The 13,851-nt window shown below is 46.4% G+C and overlaps 1 protein-coding gene across 2 annotated transcripts in view; it reads right to left on the minus strand.

The window, feature by feature from the left end:
* LOC141134939 (C-type lectin domain family 10 member A-like) overlaps nucleotides 1-13,851 on the minus strand; it is a 60,483-nt gene that overhangs the window by 43,055 nt on the left and 3,577 nt on the right. The window contains exons 2-3 of one of the 2 annotated variants that reach the window (XM_073624372.1): nucleotides 11,779-11,859; nucleotides 2,265-2,375 (exon numbers count right to left, since the gene is read on the minus strand). In XM_073624372.1, the coding sequence (XP_073480473.1) occupies nucleotides 2,265-2,375; nucleotides 11,779-11,859 (192 nt within the window). The remainder of the gene's footprint in view (nucleotides 1-2,264; nucleotides 2,376-11,778; nucleotides 11,860-13,851) is intronic. The other variant, XM_073624373.1, reaches the window with a different exon arrangement.

The raw sequence follows: 13,851 nt of genomic DNA on the forward strand, positions 1-13,851 counted from the left end.
CAAAGGAGAAGCAATGGCCCCGGAGCAAGGAGCTGGAGCCCGGATCCATGTCTGCCTGATCTGCCTCCTTCCTAAGGTAAGAAGGCCTCTGATGGCCGCCGCATTACTGTCCATCTCCCATGGTGTGGGGGGATTGCTGCATTCCAATCTCTCTCCCGTGGGGTGGGGATCAGAGGGCTCGCCCCATTCCCATCCATCTCCCGGGGGGAATCGCTGCATTCCCATCTGTCTTCTGTGGGGGGGTCGCTGTATTCCTGTCCATCTCCCGGGGGGGGGGGGGGTTGTCGCATTCCTGTCCATCTCCCGGGGAGGTGGGGATCGCTGCATTCCCGTCTGTCTTAGGGGGATCAGTTCTAGTATCTGGGCCCCCTTCCTCTTGCTGTCTCTGACCTCTGTGTGCCCCTTAACCCCACAGTGCTGCAGTTTTCCCTCCTCTCCCACCAGCAAGTGCCAAGGGCACACAGTCAGGTTATTTCAAGATGGTAGGGGGGGGCTCACCATCCTGAATGAACACACCACTCTGTGCCAAGCACCCATTGCACTGAATGGGAGGCAGTTTTTTTTTAGAGGCTATTTCTAGCGCTAAAATGACTAAAAACTGCCTCAGTGTGAAAGAGGTCTTACAACCTTTTGTATCACTTGCCCAACCCTACTAGATTGTAAGCTCTTCTGAGCAACCCTCTTGTATTTTAATGTATTTTAACTGTATTGTCTCCTTTTTATACTGTAATGTGCTACATAAATCCTGTATAATAATAATCATAATTCAGTGGAACCCAGAGGAGACACGTGGGGGTCTAAAAGATTGAAGAGAATCTGTCACCTAAAAATCATCACATAGGGCACTTTTTGTCCCCTATGTGTTGACAAGAATATAAAAGTTAGGCAGAAAAAATAAGGTTAAAGCAAAGCACATGAAATCCCTCCAAAACATTTTGAGCCCCCCCCCCCCCCCCCCCACATATACACACGTACGAATGTAAGCGCACACATTTATTGTGTTTGTTTGCCCTAATATTCACTTTAGTGTGTTTTTTTTTTGTTTTTTTTTGTTTTTTTTCTTTACTGAACTTTGCAGTAATATCATGTGACAAAAAATTGGAACTACCGCTATTTTATTCTCTAGGGTGTCTGCTTTCAGAAAATATATTATGTATGGGGGTTTTGTGCAATCTTCAGGCCTAAAATGTGTGCAAACAATGCAAAACAATTTCTTGGTCTTATTTTTTTTTTTACTTTGGATCTGCAGACGGTACACTTGTGTCCAGCAAAACATCACATTTTAGTCCTGATTGCCATAGCTGCCATTAAATTTAAGCAATCCTTCTTTTTTTTTTTTAAATGTCAGACAGGTCTAAGAGGTACTGCGCAGGAAGGTAGTAGTCACCTTAGCCCTAGGCAAATATTAAAAAGTCTGCCCCCTGTGGGAAGGGCAACCAGTAACGAATACAGAGGGAGAAATCCTCTCAGGTAGAATACTATGACCATAAGAAACTCACTCTTCCTCAAATGTTCCTTCAATAGGCAAATGACCAGAGACAGTCTGGATCTGGAATGTTGCTGTTATAAACTAGAGGTTGTCTGGTTGTGGTAGGTATGTACTCTTTTTACACTTATTTTTTATTTATTTATGAATTTAAAAAAAAATGATTTATATCTTTTATTTAAAAATATATTTTCTTCCGTATAAGGGGGTCCCTGCCCTGATCAAGCAAACATAGGCAGGGACGGCAACGCAACCTTGGCACTACATTAGTCAAAAAAGAAGTCCTAGGCCTCAGCACCACCTTGTCCCTTTCTTAAATCAGAAATGGTTCTTTGCAAAATAAGGACAAATTTTTGGAGACACAACTCAAAGAAGTGATGGGTGCAAGGATTACCGCCTTGTAGGTGAGATAGAGATATAAATAGGAAGATATAGGGATGTAGAGAGACATAGAGGGGATGGTCTCCAATTGGTTGAAAAGACCATCTCGAAAGATTAGACAAAAACAGAATGGGCCTTAACCCAGGAGTGAGAGGTCAACGGTCTCTTGAAGTTAAAAAGGGCAAAAAAGAGCCAATTTCTCACTCAACATTTTTTTTATGGCTATTTACAGATTTACATTTTTTTTTTTATATTTGCCTTTTATATATTTTTTTTCCTGATAGTTAGTGATGAGCTGAACATCCCAGGTTCTGATTAAGGGGTAAGTTTATGAACTTAATCAAAGTTCAGATGCCAAATCCAAACCCCAATATCCCAATATAATAGAGATACTCACAGGAAATGAACAGGAAAGTTGTGAGGGTGACCAAAGTAATGAAGACCAATATTAGGAGGACCCCCAGGATCAGTATCACCCGGTACTGTGTATTCTTGGCAGCCGGAATCTCTACAGACAGAGAGGATAGTGAATAATCCTGTGTGTATCAACCGGTATAATAATCCTCCAGAATTCTTATCTCATGTAAAGACATTTTATATTCATCCCGGATAATCTGTGTGCTCGTTCCCTGCATACAAATCCATAATCTTCTACTGTAACTGTATATAACTATATTTATATCATGTCTATCTTATAATAATATTACACTATAACTGTATAGTTGGCGGCACAGTGGTGCAGTGGTTAGCACTCTCGCCTAGCAGTAAAAAGGGTTGCTGGTTCGAATCCCAACCACGACACTACCTGCTTGGAGTTTGCATGTTCTCCCTGTGCCTGCGTGGGTTTCCTCCGGGTACTCCGGTTTCCTCCCACACTCCAAAGACATGCTGGTAGGTTAATTGGCTTCTGTCTAAAATTGGCCCTAGTATATGAATGGGGACCTTGGATTGAGGGTAGGGACTGATGTGAGTGTGCGATGTACAGGGTTAGGGACAAGGGTCAGGGTTGTAGACCCACACTCACTCAGGTTGAACTGGATGGACTGGTGTCTTTATTCAACCTTACTAACTATGTAACTATGTAACTATGTATATGTACATATCACATCATGTTATTTCATTATCATGATATAGGCAAATGAGAGCGTAGGTTCTGGTTCATACCCTACTACCATATGTCTACTGCATGCCCTACTACTGTATGTCTGCTACATGTCCTACTACTGTATGTCTACTACATGTCCTACTACCGTATGTCTACTACATGTCCTACTACTGTATGTCTACTGCATGTCCTACTACTGTATGTCTACTACATGTCCTACTACCGTATGTTTACTACATGTCCTACTACTGTATGTCTACTATATGTCCTACTACTGTATGTCTACTGCATGTCCTACTACTGTATGTCTACTGCATGTCCTACTACTGTATGTCTGCTACATGTCCTACTACTGTATGTCTACTACATGTCCTACTACTGTATGTCTACTGCATGTCCTACTACTGTATGTCTACTGCATGTCCTACTACTGTATGTCTACTGCATGTCCTACTACTGTATGTCTACTACATGTCCTACTACCGTATGTCTACTACATGTCCTACTACTGTATGTCTACTATATGTCCTACTACTGTATGTCTACTACATGTCCTACTATTGTATGTCTACTACATGTCCTACTACTGTATGTCCAAAATATATTGTCTTACAATGTCTAAAAAATACTGCCCCACAATGTCCAAAAAATTTATGTCCTGTGATTTTCAAAATTAATATCCTGCAATGTCCAAAAACAATGTCCCACTATGTCCAAAAAAATTATGTCCTATGATGTCCAAAAAATAATCTCCCTTGATGTCCAAAAAAATAATATCCCAAAATGTCGAAACCAAGAAGTCTAAAAAATAATGTCCTATAATGTCCAAAAGAAAGTCCCACAAAGTAAATGTCCCACAATGATTTTTTTCCCACTGATCCTCTTACCGGGAATGACAGCAAAGCTTCAATGAAACCATAGTTGTTCTTGGATGCTGGTGACCCCCAGTGTCCCAGCACAATGGCGACCCTAGGGGGGGCCAGAGGGGGCCCTGACCCCCCCCCCCAACATTATGCTGGGCCCCACCATGTGCCCCCAAAAAAAAAATTTTTTTTTTTTTTTTTTTTTTACAAAAAGGCAATTTCTTTTTGTTTGTATTCATATTGGATGTGCCGCATCTTACTCGGGCCACCGCTGGGGTAACACAGTCTCTATTGAGAGGGAGAACGTCCCCAGTCAGCTCCTGCAGGTGATTCCTCCCTCCTCTCTCTGCTTGCTGGAACTGCATAATGTGAGCGCTCACATAACCACAGCCGCCCGATCTGCTCCTTCCCCTGCATCCTCATTGGCAGGGAGAAGAGCGAGTTGCAGGAAGGACTCCACCAGGACTCTCAGTTACTGAAAAAACAGACTGATTTCTCCCGTCCTTAGGACAGGAGAACCAGCCTGTAAATTCCAAGAGATGCCAGACCAGCGCTGTCAATAGCAGGGGCACGACAGCAAGAGGAGGCTGGGAAACCCCACAGTGACAGAACACCAGGGCCGGGTGGCAAGACAACCTATGCAACCCTGATAGTTCTCCCACTGCTTTGGACCCTTATATTTTCTTGGTATGCTGGTGACATATATCTCTTGTTTTCTGCCACCCTGGGGGACCCCAATACAGTAGGAAGGGAGCTCACTGCAGAACATGTGAAAGGGCCATTGTGGGGTCGTAGTAAAGGGGTAAAGGGCCCCAGGATAGATATATATAGATCTATCTATCTATCTATCTATCTATCTATCTATCTATCTATCTATCTATCTATCTATCTATCTTTACATTTTATATTGCCCCCCTATTTTTGTCCCTGTCCCCCCATGTGCCCCCCCTATATATGAAAGCTGGAGACGCCACTGTCCCAGCAACCAATGATGCATCCCTATTCAGCTGAATGGAAACATTGACGTCGAGGATGCTTGCTGACATCACTGAGCAAATATGACCACGTGGTGATATTTGGTCAATGACATCTGCTAACATCCCCAGTCCAACTATCTACATTCAGATGAATGGGGGCAGGGATGCTCCATTGGTTGCTTAACCCCTGATAGCCACAGTGTCCTGGCAACCACAGACCTCAATGGGAAGCTGTCACTCATTAGTGGCAGTAGTAATACTGCTTCTAATGAACACTTTCCTTGTGAATCAGGAGGTTCACTGCAGTGGGTGGGTGAACAAGTCATTTAGTTGACCTGTTAACTGAAACGCAAGCAGCTAGAGTTTGGAGCAAAACCAGCATTGCTATAAACTTGAACCCTTATCTCAAATTTTGAGTGTCAAGATTAAGGTCTCCCACAAGCCTGTCATTTGTAGGTGGTAGCAGCTTGGATATTAGTGTATGTGTGCATTGTGGGAACTTTGGGATTTCCTTGGGGCTGGTCAATTTCCAAGGAGGAGCAATGGACGGCAATGCTTCATGCATCGTTTTGCACCTCCATTAACTAAGTATCCCTCAGGACCTAGGTTCTGTGTGTATATATATATATATATATAGATAGATAGATAGTACAACACTCTATCACAGTGTCAGAAAGACTTTTTCTGACCCAGGGTTGGTTGAGGGAGGGGGGTTTAGGTCATTTGGAGGAAACTGTATTTTCAGTTTACTCGGTGAAAACCCGAGTTAGCTGCACTTAAAGTGTATTGTGTATATATATGCATCCCAGGTGTTGCATATATATATATACACTGTATTCAGTTTAGCTAGATCCGTTCCTGTTATCTTCTAGACTATTTACATTTAGTGCAGTGCGTCCTGCTCACAGTGTTCAGCTAGATCCGTTCCTGTTATCTTCCTACTGACAGGCAGGCTTGTCTTGTTACAGTATTTACAGCTACCTGAAGAAAATTACTGGTGTTCTTTTGATCCTATTAGTACCACAGTCAGGCAGCTAGACTATTTACAGTTAGTGCAGTGCGTCCTGCTCACAGTGTTCAGCTAGATCCGTTCCTGTTATCTTCCTACTGACAGGCAGGCTTGTCTTGTTACAGTATATAAAGCTACCTGAAGAAAATTGCTGGTGTTCTTTTGATCCTATTAGTACCACAGTCAGGCAGCTAAACTATTTACAGTTAGTGCAGTGCGTCCTGCTCACAGTGTTCTGCTAAACCTACAAGTTAGTGGGGTGCGTCCTGCTCACAGTGTTCAGCTAAACCTACAAGTTAGTGGGGTGCGTCCACCTCACAGTGTTCAGCTAAACCTACAAGCTAGTGGTTGTGCGTCCTGCTCAGTGTTCAGGTAGATTCGTTTCTGTTATCTTCTTACTGACAGGCAGGCTTGTCTTGTTACAGTAAATACAGCTACCTGAAGAAAATTGCTGGTGTTCTTTTGATCCTATTAGTACCACAGTCAGGCAGCTAGACTATTTACAGTTAGTGCAGTGCGTCCTGCTCACAGTGTTCAGCTAAACCTACAAGTTAGTGGGGTGCATCCACCTCACAGTGTTCAGCTAAAGCTACCTGTAGAAGGTTGGTGGTGTTCTCATACTACAGGCAGGCAGTTGATTTTGCTAGCTGCAGTATCAGTATATATATATATATATATATATATATATATATATATATATATATATCCCAGCTTAGTGCAGCTACAGGCCATTAGTATGTCTGGAAGGCCAAGAAGGAGAGGCAGACAGTCACAAGCCAATAAGAGAGGGCAAGCAGGCTCTGTGTCTAGTGCTGGTCGTGGAGACGGTGCATCCTCATCAGCACGTGGCCATGGGACACGCTTGGCCTTTTTTTCGGCAGCTGGCCGTGTTGAGCCGCAACATGCGGAAGACTTGGTCGAGTGGATGACCAAGCCGTCCTCATCCTCCTCATCCTCTCTCACCCATGCCCAGGGTACTTTGTCTGGCAAAGCAGCGGCCTCTTCCCTCGGCTCAATGTCATCAGTGACTCCTTCCCTAGCCCCACCATGTCCTCCTGAGGAGTCCCTCGAACTGTTTGACCACAGTGTTGGGTACATGCTCCAGGAGGATGCCCAGAGTTTGGAAGGCTCTGATGATGATACTGAGCTCGATGAAGGCATGAGTACGGACAGAGGGGGTGCCCAAGAAGGACAGCAATCTGGCAGTCATGCTCCCCCTGCTGCAGCATACTGCCAGGTTTGCTCCAGTGATGAGGAGGGAGGGGATGATGAGGTCACTGACTCAACGTGGGTGCCTGATAGGAGAGAGGAGGAGGAGGAGGAGGAGGCGGCACATCACCAACGAGGCAGAATGCCCTCCAGGGGCCAGCCTAAGGGCAGCACATTGACTGCATCATACCCCAAAGCTCCACATGTGCAGGGCGCTGCAGTCTCTGCGCGTTATTCAAAAAGTTCTTTGGTGTGGGCCTTTTTTGAGACTAGTGCATCAGATCGCACCGCTGCTATCTGCAACATATGTCTCAAGCGTATCTCACGTGGCCAAAACATCTCCCGCTTGGGTACCACATGCTTGACCAGACATATTTTGACCTGCCATGCAGTTCGTTGGCAAGCGTATCTAAAAGACCCACACCAAAGAACAAAGAGGACCTCTCCTTGCTCCTCATCAGCTGAGATTTCCAACCCCACTAGACCTTCAGTCCTCTCTGAGACCTGCACTGAGAGGAATGAAGGTGTAGAATTAGGTGTGTCACAGCCAAGTACTTGTGGGCAATCTGCTTTTGGTACACCGACGTCAGATTGTACCAGGCAAATTTCCCTGCCCCAGCTGCTGCACCACCGAAAGAAGTTTGCTCCCAGCCATCCACATGCCCAGCGGTTGAATGCTAGCTTGGCAAAATTGCTAGCACTTCAACTGCTGCCTTTTCAGTTGGTAGACTCTGCCCCCTTCCGTGAGTTTGTGGAATGTGCGGTTCCTCAGTGGCAGGTACCCAAACGCCACTTTTTCTCACGGAAGGCGATACCGGCTCTCTACCGGCATGTGGAAGGCAATGTCCATGCCTCGCTGGACAGGGCGGTCAGCGGTAAGGTGCATATTACCGCTGACTCATGGTCCAGCAGGCATGGACAGGGACGTTACCTAAGTTTCATGGCGCATTGGGTGACTCTGCTGGCAGCTGGGAAGGATGCAGGACAAGGTGCAGTAGTGTTGGAGGTTGTTCCGCCACCACGCCTCCAAAATGCTAATGATTGTGACACACCTCTCTCCTCCACCCCCTCCTCTTCTTCTTCCTCCATGGCCTCTTCCTCGGAACTAGCGGTGCTCCGTAGTCGTTCAAGGGGCTACGCAAGTACGCAGGCCAAAAGATGCCATGCGGTGCTTGAGCTGGTGTGCTTGGGGGACAGGAGCCACACTGGGGCAGAGGTTCTGTCAGCTCTGCAGGGGCAGGTTCAGAGGTGGTTGACGCCACGCCAACTTAAGGCAGGAATGGTGGTTTGCGACAATGGCACCAACCTCCTCTCTGCCCTCCGACAGGGACAAATGACCCATGTGCCCTGTTTGGCTCACGTCCTTAACTTGGTGGTGCAGCGGTTCTTGGGCAGGTACCCGGGCTTACAGGATGTCCTGAGGCAGGCCAGGAAAGTCTGTGTGCATTTCCGACGGTCATATAATGCCAGTGCTCGGCTGACGGACCTCCAAAAGGAGTTTAACCTGCCCAAGAACCGCCTAATCTGTGACATGCCCACCAGGTGGAACTCAACGTTGGCCATGCTGCAGCGGCTGCACATGCAGCAGAGGGCCATCAATGAGTACCTGTGCGACTATGGCACCAGGACAGGGTCAGGGGAGCTTGTTTTTTTTTCCCCACGCCAGTGGGCCATGATCAGGAATGCATGCACTGTCCTGTCACCATTTGAGGAGGCCACGAGGATGGTGAGCAGTGACAGTGCATGCATCAGTGACACTGTCCCCCTTGTCTACCTGTTGGAGCACACGCTGCGTGGAATAATAACCAGGGCACTTGAGGCAGAACAGAGGCAGGAAGAGGAGGACTTCCTTAGCTCTCAAGGCCCCCTTTATCCAGACAGTGTTCCTGCGTGCCCGCCGATCACACAGGAAGAGGACGAGGAGGAGGAGGAGGAGGAGGAGGAGGAAGATTGTGTCAGTATGGAGGTGGAGCCTGGCACTCAGCATCAGCAGCAGTCTTTAAGGGATCAGTCCCAAGAAACACATGGACTTGTACGTGGCTGGGAGGAGGTGGCTGCGGACCATGTCGTCCTTAGTGACCCAGAGGACTCCGGACCGAATGCCTCAGCAAACCTACGCTGCAGGCCTCCCTGACCCTGCAAAGCCTGCGTAAGGATCCTCGTATTCGTGGTATCAAGGAGAAGGACCAATACTGGCTGGCAACCCTCCTTGATCCACATTACAAGGGTAAGGTTGCGGACCTTATCTTGCCATCGCAGAGGGAGCAGAGGATGAAACATCTTCGGGAGGCCTTGCAGAAAGGTCTGTGCAACGCGTTCCCAGAGACTGGGAGGTTACAAACTCCTGTTTCTGGACAACGTGTTGCTGAGGCTTCGGTCAGTCAAAGAAAGAGCGGTGGAGAAGGTGGGCGTCTGACCGATGCGTTCAGACAATTTTTTTGGTCCGCAGCCCCAAGGTATGATCGGTTCCAGCAACCATCGCCAGCGTCTGTTTTACATGGTGCAGGAATACCTAGGGGCAAGATCTGACTTGGACACCTTTCCCACCGAAAATCCTCTGGGTTACTGGGTCTTGAGGATGGATCACTGGCCAGAGTTGCACAGTATGCAATTGAGCTACTGGCCTGTCCTGCATCCAGCGTTCTTTTGGAATGCACATTCAGTGCTGCTGGAGGCTTTGTAACCGATCACAGGGTGCGCCTGTCCACCGACTCGGTCGATCGACTGACCTTCATAAAAATGAATCAGTCTTGGATCACCACCAGCTACCAAGCACCTGATGCTGATGTAACCGAATAATTTTTTTTGAAATCTCAGATCCCTTCAAAGACTGCCTATGCTGATGCTGAGTGACTATCCCTGAGTAATTATCCTCTTCCTCCTCAATCATCACGCTGATAGCTTGTAAGAACATTTTTGGTTCTGGGCGCCACCACCAGTGCCTAAGGCACAATTTTTCAGCCCCTGTTTAACAGGGGCGTGTAATTACAATTTTTCATGTAATACTTTGCAGCAGGGCTCGTTCCTGCATTCCAACTAGAGTGTCTGTGAGGGGTTGCAGTGTTGTGGCACCAGCACCAGTGCCTAAGGCCCAATTTTTCTGCCCTTGTTTAACAGGGGCGTGTAATTACAATTTTTGATGCAATACTTTGCAGCAGGGCTCGTTCCTGCGTTCCAACTAGAGTGTCTGTGAGGGGTTGCAATGTTGTGGCACCAGCACCAGTGCCTAAGGCCTAATTTTTCAGCTCCTGTTCAACAGGGGCATGTAATTACAATTCTTGATCTAATATTTCACAGCAGGGCCCTGTGAGGGCTTACAGTGTTGTGGCCACAGCAACACCTAAGGCCCAAATTTCTGCTGAGTATATAGGGCAGGACCCTACTTTCAAACATCTAACTTACAAACGACTCCTACTTGCAAACGGAAGGAGACAACAGGAAGTGAGATGAAATCTACCCCTAGGAAGGGAAATTCTCTCCTGTAAGAGTTAATATGGGAAAAACATTTCTCCTTTCCACTGATGCTTTCCAATCCTTGTTCCACAAAAAAACCCAAATTTTCAAAAAACATTTTTCATTGGGACAAAAAGTGAGGTGAAATCTTCTGAAGAGGAGGAAAGACAGCAAAACAAATGTCACAGGGGTGATAACCCTTCCCTATGTTTTCCAAAAAGCTTAAAAAAGATTTTTTGGCTGGAGCTAAACACGTTAAAAATGTACCCGTTCAAAATTACAAAGAGATTCTACTTAACAACAAACCTACAGTCCCTGTCTTGTTTGCACCGCCTGTATACTGCTGTTCAGTGTATATAGGGCCTGGTGGCCCCACACCTTTCCTTATTTTAATTTGGGTGCGGGGTTCCCCTTAATATCCATACAAGACCCAAAGGGCCTGGTAATGGACTGGGGGGTACCCATGCCGTTTGTCTCACTGATTTTCATGCATATTGCCAGGACCCGACATTACATTAAACCCGCAAGCAGTTTTAAATGAGATTTTTTTCCTTTAAAAATGACATTTGGTGCAGGGACTGTTCTAAACACGGGAAACACGCGTCACTTTACAGGCATACTATAGACACCCCCAGGTACGATATTTAAAGGAATATTTCACTTTTCTTTTTTTACTTTAAGCATCATTAAAATCACTGCTCCCGAAAAAACGGCCGTTTTTAAAAGTTTTTTTTTGCATTGATACATGTCCCCTGAGGTAGGACCCGGGTCCCCAAACCCTTTTAAGGACAATACCATGCAAATTAGCCTTTAAAATGAGCCCTTTTGACTTCGAACGTTCGAGTCCCATAGACGTCAGTGGGGTTCTAACGTTCGTGTGAACTTTCGGTCCGTTCGCAGGTTCTGGTGCGAACCGAACCGGGGGGTGTTCGGCTCATCCCTACCCCCTACCATAATACCTATAATAGTGGTCAGGAAGAGGCCTTATAAGAAGGTTTTATGAGCGGACTGAGTCCTTATGACCTCTGCACTTGAGCTAATTTCCCACAAAATATGTATGTATACTGTATATCACCATGTATATCGTATTTAGGTATAAAATGTATACTAAATCAAGGCAACCAATGAGGTGCTGGTTTTTATTACCTCAATATAGATATAGTAAAAGGTGATTTCTGATTGGTAGATCCAGTATAGCAGTATTAGTATTAGTAGACATGTGTCCTATGACTGAAGACTCGGTCCTCAGCTGTCCATAACAGATTAAGAGGATACCCCTCATTATAATAACTTACCTTCGGCTTTTGGTGCATTCTTCATCCTTTTTAAATGAAGATTTTCCACATTGGCATACGTATTTTTCTCATAAGAGTGCCCTGAAGAACAACACAGACCTTAATATAGATATTGTAGATACCAGGGAGGATTTTCAGGTGATGTAATTCAGATATAATGGTGCTCTACACAGCATTTTAACAATAAGAGATGGAGCTTTTCTGAAATATGATACTATTGACATTTATTGTGACCTATAGGGAATTTATTCTTGGAGAATTGTAAAAGTTACTCACGCCAATAATACATACTATATTATATCGACTTACATAACAATGCATAATTAGGCATTTTAAGCATTTAACAGAACAACTTTGGGATCATCAGAATTTAATTGCATTGTTACTTTCACGACTTGAGACTCATCTTCCACTAGGGTCAGAGTAGATGACCAGGACTGGTTGAGGCAGCGGTGCAGATGGGCCAAAGTCACAGAGCTGACACATATTTGGAGAATCAGCTTGCCTCGCAACAGCGACAGCCCTGAAAAAGTCTGGGTCTTCACCTGAACATCTAGAGGTAGAGAGATTGTTCTACAGGTGACCCAAGCAGATCGCAACTGCACTGCTGCAGCTCTCTGGCAGTGTTGGAGCACAGGTAACACAAGGCAGCAGATAAGACTGAAGGAAATAGCAAGGCTTACTAGGGCATACTGGGAACACATGGCTGAACGCAGTTAGGGACTCACTGGGATCAAGCAGCTGGAAGCCGGTAGGGACACACTGGGAACACAACATGGAATGCATGCTAGGACACACTGGGAATACAAGGTTTAAATCAGGTAGGGAGACTCTGGAAGCACAAGACTGGAAGCAAGCCGGGACACACTGGGGACACAAGGCTGGCCGAAGGCTGGGACACACTGAGAAAACATGGGGCTGGAAGCAGGCTGGGACACACTGGAAACACAAGGCTTTAAGCAGGATGAGACACAATGGGAGCACAAGGCTGGAAGCTGGTAGGGACACATTGGAAACACAACGTGGAAAGCATGCTAGGACACACTGGGAATACAAGGTTCGAATCAGGTAGGGAGACTCTGGGAATACAAGGCTGGAAGCAGACTGGAACACACTGGGAGCACAAGACTGGGAGCAAGCCGGGACACACTGGGGACACAAGGCTGGCTGAAGGCTGGGACACACTAAGAAAACATGGGGCTGGAAGCAGGCTGGGGCACACTGGAAACACAAGGCTTTAAGCAGGATGAGACACAATGGGAGCACAAGGCTGGAAGCTGGTAGGGACACATTGGAAACACAACGTGGAAAGCATGCTAGGACACACTGGGAATACAAGGTTCGAATCAGGTAGGGAGACTCTGGGAATACAAGGCTGGAAGCAGACTGGAACACACTGGGAGCACAAGACTGGGAGCAAGCCGGGACACACTGAGAACACAAGGCTGGCCGAAGGCTGGGACACACTAATAAAACATGTGGCTGGAAGCAGGCTGGGACACATTGGGAACACAAGGCTGGAAGCAGGTTGGGACGCACTGAGAACACAAGGCTGGCCGAATGCTGGGACACACTACGAAAAACATGGGGCTGGAAGCAGGCTGGGACACAATGGAAACACAAGGCTTGAAGCAGGATGGGACACAATTGGAGCACAAGGCTGGAAGGCTGGGACACACTGGGAACACAAGGCTGGAAGCAGGCTGGGACACACTGGGAACACAAGGCTGGAAGCAGGCTGGGAAACAATGGGAACACGAAACTGGAAGCAGGCTGGGACACACTGGGAACACAAGACTGAGTGAGTGGCTTCAATATTTTCAACTACGCAATTTCTATAAAGAGCTGAATAGGTCAAGTCTCTGTGGGGACTTAACTCAGTTTGAGGAGTTGTGCCTCACTGACTCAAAATGCCCCAATGCTTTATCTAAAACATAGGGCATTTTATTTACGCACACATTTCCTGACTGCCCCTTCTATGTCCGAGACTGGGAGCTAGGTAAAAATGTGGCCCTTGAAGACTGGGAAAAAGTGTTCTCTCTCACTTTTAACTATTTGCCGCCCGCGCTATAG

This window comes from Aquarana catesbeiana, linkage group LG03 (genome assembly GCF_042186555.1).
Source record: "Aquarana catesbeiana isolate 2022-GZ linkage group LG03, ASM4218655v1, whole genome shotgun sequence".
NCBI classification, from domain to species: Eukaryota; Metazoa; Chordata; class Amphibia; order Anura; family Ranidae; genus Aquarana; species Aquarana catesbeiana.